General features: G+C 35.7%; 1 protein-coding gene across 2 annotated transcripts; it reads left to right on the forward strand.

Moving 5' to 3' along the window:
- Positions 1–21: 21 nt before the first annotated feature.
- On the forward strand, positions 22–8,098 carry tmem154 (transmembrane protein 154). Of its 2 annotated transcripts, none has more exons than XM_077523579.1 (8): positions 22–1,782; positions 3,369–3,467; positions 3,716–3,790; positions 3,972–4,025; positions 4,865–5,035; positions 5,156–5,210; positions 5,655–5,731; positions 6,862–8,098. In XM_077523579.1, the coding sequence occupies exons 1-8, from the start codon at positions 1,677–1,679 to the stop codon at positions 6,864–6,866; spliced, it is 642 nt and encodes a 213-aa protein (XP_077379705.1). In that variant the 5' UTR covers positions 22–1,676; the 3' UTR covers positions 6,867–8,098. The 2 variants fall into 2 exon arrangements, with proteins under 2 accessions (XP_077379705.1, XP_077379704.1); XM_077523578.1 differs by having other exon boundaries at positions 24–1,782; positions 4,862–5,035.
- Positions 8,099–9,643: the final 1,545 nt, after the last annotated feature.

Raw genomic sequence — 9,643 nt, forward strand, 5'->3', positions numbered from 1 at the left:
ACCTTAAAAAGTTTGTTTCGACTTGTATTTACAATAAAAACAAAACAAAAAAAACTAACAAAATATAGACAACAAAGCTGTTATGTGCATCGGTTTGCAATAGCGTTCCATCGACACATCATACACACATTTTTCTGTATTTAACGAATTAAAAATAATAATTATAGGCTATATAGAACAGTTATAATGTAATTATTAAAGAATTAGAAACAGCTAAAATGTTAGCTAACTGATTCAAATAACTAAACATTTATATATAAAATAATGACTGTATAACAGTAAGTACAGTGCTAAAAGCAGCATATATTTATTAGTTGACACAAAATGGATACTAAATATCAAAATTGTACTTAATTCCAGCAATTATAAAACATCCATCCATCATATTTTCATATAAATATTAATTTATATATTCTTCTAGCTACACATTTGAAAAACAAAAAACAATTGATTAAGATTACATTTGTCATTGCTTCTTTGAAAACAAATGTTTATTCATAAGTAACCTGCGGCCATGTTGCTAAATCCTCCTGGTAGTCATATGTCTTATAAGAAGTCTGAATCATTTTTTTTTTTCTCCATGAAATTCTTGACCCTGTCATAATTGTAACACAGCCAGGATACACAGCTGTGACAAGATGGATATTATTCAAGTCTATTTACAGTATTTTACACTCCAAATGGGGGAAAAAAAGCTAATCTTACTATTACAAACCTTATTGTGCGACAATTTAATTAAGCTATATTAAGAGTAAGACAGTATTTGTAAACTTGTGTAGACTATCAACTGCACTTTAATTAATATAATTAATAAAATCTTTTTTTTTTTCTTGTTAAAGTCACCCAACAAGTGTTATCTGTATCCCCACCAGCTCTAGCAAATTAATTATTTTTCTCTCTCTCTGATTGATGATTCAAAACAATTTGCTTGACATAAGAAGTAATAATAATAATAATAATAATAAATAATAAAATCAGAGATGCTTTGAGCCCTGTGAATTTTGCCTAGCAACAAGGAGCATGAATTTTGTCGATCTACAAGTAGTCACAATTTCACAATATTCATTCATTCATTGGCTTATTGGGACATCTGATTTGGTGTATATATATTGGATAAAGAGTCTTTCTGTCAACCTTCTGTATTTTCAATGTGTTATTATTTAAACCAATAGACACGAATATTTTCATTGGAATATGGGGCACAAATGATTGAAGCCACGTCAATTCTGCCTAGCAACAAGCAGCCTGACTCTTTTCATTGGCTTATGCGGCACATTTAATGGAGCCCTGCACGAATGACCCCCTATGAGCCAGGGGTCAGGTCCTGGGATTGGGATTGGGTATTACTCACACTCAGCACTCAACACGCAGGTACAGGAACAGCTGGCGTTTAACGAAGCCCCGTGGCGACCAGTTAGTTCACAGAAAGGGTTGACAATGCAGGTTCCTGCTCCTGCATACCTTGACAGCCTGCAGCAGGAATGTGAGCGCGCAGCAGCAAACTTGCGGCAACAAGCACCCAAAAAAAAAAGTTGCGTCACACCCGAGTGACTGGTCTCGGTGGGTGTGTCCTACCTCTTTCTTCTTCTTCTTCTTCTTCTTCCTCTCCCATCCGCGTAAGTCCGATTTGTCAGGAAGTTGCGATGCTGTGACACATAACACAACACGATGGAAACATGTCCGCCTCGAGGCCTTCTTCTATCAGCATGAGAGGCCGCCGCCGGAATACTTCGCTGTTCCTGCTCCTGTTGTGGCTCCTCACAGGTACCTGGACTGGATCAGGTAAGAAATCTGGACGCCCCCCCCCCACCCCCCTTATCATCAAATACACAATTCCAGTCAAATGCCGACTCCCTGAAGACTCTTTGTTGGTTTGTTCTTGAACCTGCTGACTAATTCTTCCATCCAGGATCACCCTGAATCATCTCCACACGCGTTATTTGTAGCATTTTTACGATTTACAGTAAAGCCTCGGCGGGAAAAAAAAAAAAAAAAGTGTTCATCGTGGTAACAAAACCTCCACTTGTGCTTTTGCAACCTTTTTGATTTGTTTGTGGTTCAAGCAGGAAGTGGTAAAAGTTTCCGGTAGGTTGCGACTCAAAAAGTACTGCAATACTTACTGCAAGGTATGGATTCCACATCATGTAAATAACAGGGTCGGTATCGCCAATACCAGAGGTGACAAAAGGGCTCACACGATAAGACAGGGGTGTCCAAAACTTTTTCATTTGAGGGCCACATACAGAAAATCAGAAGGACGCAAGGGCCACATAATGTTATGAAGAGAAATTGTGTTTAGTCCTAAATAATTGTACAAATAATTTATTTGTGCTTTTGCATATTTAGAAAAATGCTACAGTATATAAACCAATTTATTTGTAATATGGGTTGTTATAGTTTTGGAATTTTTCATTTTAGTTAGTTTTTATTAGTTTTCAGGGTGGTTCTGTTTCGTTCTTTAAAAATGCTTAGTTTTAGTTTAGTTTGTTAGTTTCAGTATCAGTATTAGTTTTTTTTTATTTAAATGTGTATTACTTGTGCGCAATATTTAAAAAACAGCATGGGAGCCACGTCATCTTTTGGTGCTTTTCTATTGGATGCTACTAGATGACATCACTTTTGTGTGACATACTTTCAAACGTCATTATTCCGGTTTATATCAAGAATAAATCTACTAAAAATCACATTTAAAATCATCCCCAAAGGCTCATGCATTAAATTAATTACCAAAGACTAAAACGAAGGACATGTTTGCTATAATTCTAGTTAGTTTTGGAAACATAAAATATAGTTTGGTTTAGTTTTCGTTTTTTAAAAGCATTTTCGTTTTTATTTTATTTTGGTAACAATATTGTTTTTTTAATTTTAGTTTTTTCATTAGTTTTAGTTTACTAAAATAACCTTAAACGGCACCTGTTTTCCTCCCTTCTTTATTGACCATCTCCAAACATTTTTATTTTGTTTATTTTATTTGAACTGAGTCAAATGCCATTTTTAGCATATGGCGCGGGCCGCAAATGGCCCCCGGGCCGTAGTTTGGACACCTCTGCGATAAGAGGTTAAACAGACATTGAGTCTAAAATGGACTACATACCAGTGTGAATGTTTACTGTCATTATTTAGAATAAGTTTCAAATATTTCAGCCAAGTTTAGATGACGCTTGACCCTTTGTGCCCCGTGATTGGTTGTCAAAATTCAGTTGGGATAGACAATAGCACAACTCGAATGACGGCAAGCTCTGAAAATGGATGAAAGAGTGAAAAGTTGCAACCTGGCACAGAATTTGGTTGCTTTTGATTTTTGGAGAACTTCTCACTCTGATTTCTGTCGTCTGTATGATTTTATGAAAGTGTTTTTGTCGTCGTAGTGTCAAGCCAAGATGAGGTGACTGAAGAGGAAAGCCAAATCGTGGAAGAAGTGACAGAAGACCAAGGACATGTCGTGGTCGTGGAGGATACCAAAACAGGTCATAATGCATAAGCGACATCTGCCATCATTGGAAAACAAAATCAGCATGTTGAATATTTTTGAAGACAAAAAAAAAAAGGAACAAATGGAAATGGAAAAATTCTCTTCCAGTGTCAAACTATCACCATCAAACTTTTATTATGTACATAATTGGTATCACTTTCACTGTCACATTAACATAACTACTGTAAAAACAACCTAAAAGTTGAGACTACTGACTGCAAAGCAACTTGTTCTTGTTTGCAGAGCCCACATTATCCAGCCCAGACGCCTCCGCCACATTGGGACCCTCACCCACCCAGGAAGGCGTCTCGGATTCTGGTAAGCGCATAAGTAAGGACTGCAGTAGTTTTGGTCCACAACGCACGCAAGCTTGACATATTTTGTTACAATTCCTAATTTTACAACATCACGTTAAATGTCCCACACGTGATTTATGTTGAGTTACAAATGGGAACATTTCGTTTTGAAGACAAAATAAATACATTCTTATTGTTTTCAGAGATTGCACCAGGAGAAAAAACAGAAGATGTGGGATCAGGAGTGGACAGTCCAGGTACAATATGTAAATATGATTGCATTATCGGTTACATATTGGTTACTCGTGGAGGCTGTCAAAACCAGCCACGATACTAAAATTTTAAAAATAAAATAAAAATCTGACATCGAGTTAGTCCCCCTCAGCAGTTGGCGCTATTACAGCATTACCTATTTTTTGTAATTGTTTTAAAGAATTTTTTATTTTTTTTTATACATCATCAGCATTAGAGGTATCAGTGAGCACTCAAATAGTAAATACTCGTATTGTTCTGGAAAAAAATGGTATCAAACACCCTTAATATCATTATTTATTATTATTATTATTATTAAGTATTATTACTTTGCTTATTACTAATTTTCATATATTTTATGTTATTGTTATAATCATCAGTTCTTAATATTGAATAACTAATAATTAAATAACTAGCACCTTTTACGACCCTCAAAGACAGTTATTTATTTATTGTTTTAAATATTTATATTGTTATCTTATTTATTCTATTTAATGTGTGCATGTATTATTTTATTTTAGAATTTTATGAGTTAGGTTAGATTTATATATTAGAAATATTTTTTTGAAAGTTTATATGCCACATTTTATTTTGTTTTATGAGATTTTCCAATTTTTTAGATTTTCATTTTTGTATCTTTTTTTATATCATTATTATTATTTTATTTATATATTATTAAATATCTTATTAAATATTGCTTTTTATTTATTTTATGTTTTTACTTTTACCTTTTCCTAAATTATATATCTTTTTATATTATAGTAATTATTATTATTATTATTATTATTATTATTATTACAAGCAGTGGTAATGGTTGTAGTCATTTTGTTGTTTTTGTCAGAAGGCAGCACGGACGACCCGAATTCGTTGGACTCGACGTTGAGCCCCAAGAACGAGGAGGGTCTCAACATCACCCTCATCCTCATCCCGGTGGCCCTGGTGGTCTTCATCATCGTCATCGTCATGTTCGCCCTCTTCCTCAGGCGCAGGTTCAAAATGGAGGCTGCCGTCCGAGGTACAAAGTGCATTTAGGTTATTGTTACGACTACATAATATAATACAATAAGTGGACTTTTTTTTTTTATATATAATAATACACTGTCATGTTTTTTTTTTTTTTTTTTTTTTTTTGTAGAATCCAGAAAAGATGATCCATATCTGGATGGCTCCAGCACAGAGAAAGTGCCAATGTACGTTGCACTTCACATAAATATATATATCAATAAATATAGTATACTGTAGCCGTGACAGTCACTTGTGGCTCCGATTTTGCTGAGCTGTGATTGGTCGTTTCCTGTGATGTCATTTTCAGCTGACAGGAAGTGGCAAATGGCTGCCTCCTAAATTGGATAAAAACGGGCGGATTTTGCAACTTAATTCATACACCACAAACGCAATATTAATCAGGATGCCGTGTTGAGAACATAATTTTTGTAGACAAGATACTGGACTTGAGGATTTATTGTAAAAAAAAAAAAAGAAGAAGAGCTACCACAGTAAAATAGCTCAATTCAGTTGGGCTTATTATTTGGCAAAGTTTTGTTATCTTGACAAGTCTTTTGTATGTATTTCCAATGAATTTAATAAGTACACATTTCTAGCAAGGTGGTACAAACGCTGTTTTGTGCGTCCAGGCCCATGTTTGAAGAAGACGTTCCGTCGGTGTTGGAGCTGGAGATGGAAGAACTGGACCAGTGGATGATTAAAGACGGTACGCTCATACGCTTGCAACGTCAGCGTTCTGACATTTTAAAGGTTTTTTTGTTTTTGTTTTTTGTTCTAAATCTATTTCAGCAGTTTTTGAAGAGGTTTTTTTTTTTTTTATATATATATATATTTGTATCCGTTTCCGTTTTGCAGCAATTAGCATTAGACTATAGCTAAATTTCTTCAATATTCAACAATGACAAAAACAGCTTGTTTCAACATGGCACTGGCTGCTTTCTTATATTCTGCTGCCACCTGCTGGCTGTTTTTTTTTTTTTTTTTTAAATAACTACCATTGCTGTAAGTGACCTCTTCATGTCAGAAGCTACATAAAAGCCTTCTATATGCTCTTGCATAAAAAATAAATGAAAAAAATTAAAAAATAATTACAAAAATAATAATAACAAAAAACGTGTAAACATGCTTTTGGGAGAGAAGGACACAGTATTAAAAAACGTTTTTTCATGTTTTTGGGATTGAACGAGTTAACCATCAGGTTAGGTAGTGTGTGCTCTTCGAAATTAATCTTTTGCAATAGTACAAAAAAAAAAATATGGATGCATATTCCAGATGTTTCCATCGTGTGACTGATGGGTTACGACACACGCATAACGCACAAACGCGCATACGTCAGCCGTTACGACATGAGGAGCTCGTGTGGCGCAACGACACGGACACGGACGACCTCCTTCTTCCTCAGCTGAGAGAGGTCGAGGTCCACTTACTCAACCTCGCCGACGCCCCACGTGACCTTTTCCAGTTTATTTCCACATAATCCGACTGCTAAGTTGTGTGCACAATAGTTTACACAAGCATTTTTGGGGGGGAGAATGACAAAATAGAAACTGTCACTTACCCGAAAAAGGTCAAAGGTCAGTCAACAAGCAACTGGAATGTCACTGGTGCGGTTCCGACTCTCAGGCGAGTCGAGCGATGACAAAAACGAGGCAGCAGATGGCAGCAAATATACATATACAATTTAAAATAATAATAATAAAATAAAATTTAAAAAAAAAAAATATATATATATATCTTTTTTTTTTCTTTATGTATTTTACTGGGAAGCGCAACTTCCCTATGTTGACAAGTTCCATTTCCTGTTGTTGTCATCACATTGCCCCTCCCTCTCTGCAGGTTAACGGCGTGGAAGAGCAACTCTAGCACACCATGAAGTCGTGTTTTTTTTTTTTTTTTTTTTTTCTTTCCTGCGCGTCTGCTCATCTGAGTTTACGCTTTGGAAATACATCCGAAGCTAAATTTGATCCCTGAGAATCTTCCGACGGACAGCAACGCTGCGGCAGAGCGTTCACGCGCTGGATGGAAGGTCGGAAAATTGATCGAAACAAACACAAATGAAAGGTTTAACATGCACAACTCAGGTGGAAAAAAAAATGTTTTTAAGAGGGGGAATGAAAAATAAATGGAGGCAATGTGGTTTCACAAGTGTGCACACCCTCATATGACTGCACGGGGATGTGGTTGTGTTTACAATTAATCACTCACTGAATTGGAGTCATCACACAACTGCCGCCATGTTAAAGTGCATCAAATTAACCTCAAATGAAGCTCAGACGTTCTAGCAGGCTTTTCCTGAAATTTTTGTCATCTCATCACATCAGGAAAATGCACTATATAAATGCAGGATGTACAGCCATGAATTCCTTCTCAATCGACACCTCTGGGCTTCTGTTAATGTGTGGTGGTGATTTTTTCCTAAATTTTTTTGGTCACTCACTCACATAAGCTTGAGTGAATGGAAAAAAAAAATAAAAAATCCGTGCGTGCTGTCAAGTTGCCGCAAGAGTGACGTCATGCAGCCGACAAATTCGCCCGGCCCCGTCTGCCGACAGTGAGTGACACGCCCCCCCTGCCACTCCCCTTTCTGCGATTGGCTGGAGGGGTAGACAACTGTCTGTCCACAGAAATGTCCCGCTGTTGACAAAACAAACACAAAATGGCAAAATACAGGCCTTAGGAGAAAAAAAAAATCACCACCACACATTAACAGAAGCCCAGATGTGTAGATTGAGAAGGAGTTCATGGGTATACATCCTGTATTTATATAGTGCATTTTCCTGAGTGAAAACGGAAGACCACTCCTTTAAAGTCCAAGCCATCAGAATTTGGTGGGGGAAAAAAAGCCTACTAGAACAGGCATTTTATGTCACCAAAAATCTGGCATTCCTTGTTGCAGTTTGTGTTTGTGGCACTGACCTCAATGTGAATGCAGTTTTGTCCTGTTTTCTATTGTTGTAAATATACAAAAGCAACACAGCCAAAGAATTTACTTTCTGTGAGTGCTTTTTTTGTTGTTGTAAATATTGCTCGGTCTCAAATGTCTTTGTTCAACTAAATAAAATGTAAAAATGTGTGAGCAGTGTTAATTTGGTCTGCATTGACTGACTAAGCAAGGGTTGAACTCCACCAAGGCGCTTTGTTTTTTCACCAATTTTGTCAATAACTTTTTTTCTAAGTGCAGCCGAGGCATTGAAGAAGGGGTCCAGTTTGGAGGCCTCGGTATTGCGTTTATACTTTTTGTAGATGATGTCATTCTGTTGGCTCCTCAACTCTCACTGGAGCGATCGGCAGCTAAGTGTGAAACGATTTGGATGAGAATCAACAACTCCGAATCGTGCTGCATTATTATTTTTTTTTAACGAGCATTTATTTTTATTTTTTTTACTTCTTCCAAATTAAGCTCGCAACAGCCTGACCTTGACAGATAAGAGCGCTCAACACAGAAAAGCACACACGAGACTGCTCGCCTTCCTGTCCTCCCCGATCCTCCCACAAGATGCACAAGTATCTTCCCATGATAATTCGCTCCACACAAGGGTTATTATAGTTTGGGAATTTTTCAATTTAATTAGTTTTTACGTCGTTTTGAGTTTTGTTTTTTTTAAATTTGGTTTGTTTTAATTAGTTTTCAGGGTGGTTCTGTTAGATTTTATTAGGTTTAGTAATTTAACACATTCACTGCCAGCCCAGCAAAAATGCATTATTTGACGTCTTTTTCCGTCAATGGCAGTCAATGAGTTAAGATGAGATGTAACCAAAATTGACGGATTTTTAAGCAAAATTTGCCTTAAAAAAAGAAAAAAGGAAAAAAGGATGCTGCAATATAATCACAAAATATATTGGCACATTGTGTTAAACACATTCACCGCCCACCCAGAAAAAATGCATTATTTGACGTCTTTTTCCGTCAATGGCTGTCAATGAGTTAATAAATGCTTAGTTTTAGTTAGTTTCAGTATTAGTTTTATTTTTTTATTTTTATTTTTTTTTAATGTGTACAATATTTAAAAAAAAACAAAAAAAAAACATGGCAGCAACGTCATTTGAAGCTTTTCTATTGGCTGCTGCTAGATGACGTTCCAACATCCTTATTCCGGTTAATATAAAAATAAATCTACTTAAAATCTCATTTTAAAATCATCCCCAAAGGCTCATGTACTCAATTCATTTTCAAAGATGAAAACAAATGACATTTTTGCTATAATTATAGTTAGTTTTCGTTTTTTTGAAGAGCATTTTTTTTTTAATTTCGTTAATGTGTTTTTGAATTTTAATTTCGTTTTTTTTTCATTAGTTTTAGTATATAAAATAACCTTGCTACACACTCATCATTATTACAATAAAAGTTGAACACAATTGAATAAGTCAAGCCACTAGCGTGATAATTTCTTCTTTTCTTTTTTTTTTTTTTGTGCCATGCCTGATATGTGCGCAAAGTTTCATGAGTTGTCAAGAATATTTACCATCAAAATAGCATCATTCTTCTTGGTAAACAGTGCGTTGCCACAGCAACAACTTATACCAAACAAAAAGCCCAAAACAAATTTTTGGGATGAGGGAAGAATGCAGCTGGAGATTGACAGGCAAATTGGTGCAGTGTCAAAATTCAAAATTTTAG

This window comes from Festucalex cinctus, chromosome 6 (genome assembly GCF_051991245.1).
Source record: "Festucalex cinctus isolate MCC-2025b chromosome 6, RoL_Fcin_1.0, whole genome shotgun sequence".
Taxonomy (NCBI): Eukaryota; Metazoa; Chordata; class Actinopteri; order Syngnathiformes; family Syngnathidae; genus Festucalex; species Festucalex cinctus.

Excerpts from the sequence above, each read along its gene's own strand:
- tmem154 (XM_077523578.1), top strand. The coding sequence starts at position 1,677 with ATGTCCGCCTCGAGGCCTTCTTCTATCAGCATGAGAGGCCGCCGCCGG. Across the intron at positions 4,026-4,861 it reads ATCAGGAGTGGACAGTCCAG|AAGGCAGCACGGACGACCCG; the intron begins GTACAATATGTA and ends TGTTTTTGTCAG. Across the intron at positions 5,036-5,155 it reads AATGGAGGCTGCCGTCCGAG|AATCCAGAAAAGATGATCCA; the intron begins GTACAAAGTGCA and ends TTTTTTTTGTAG.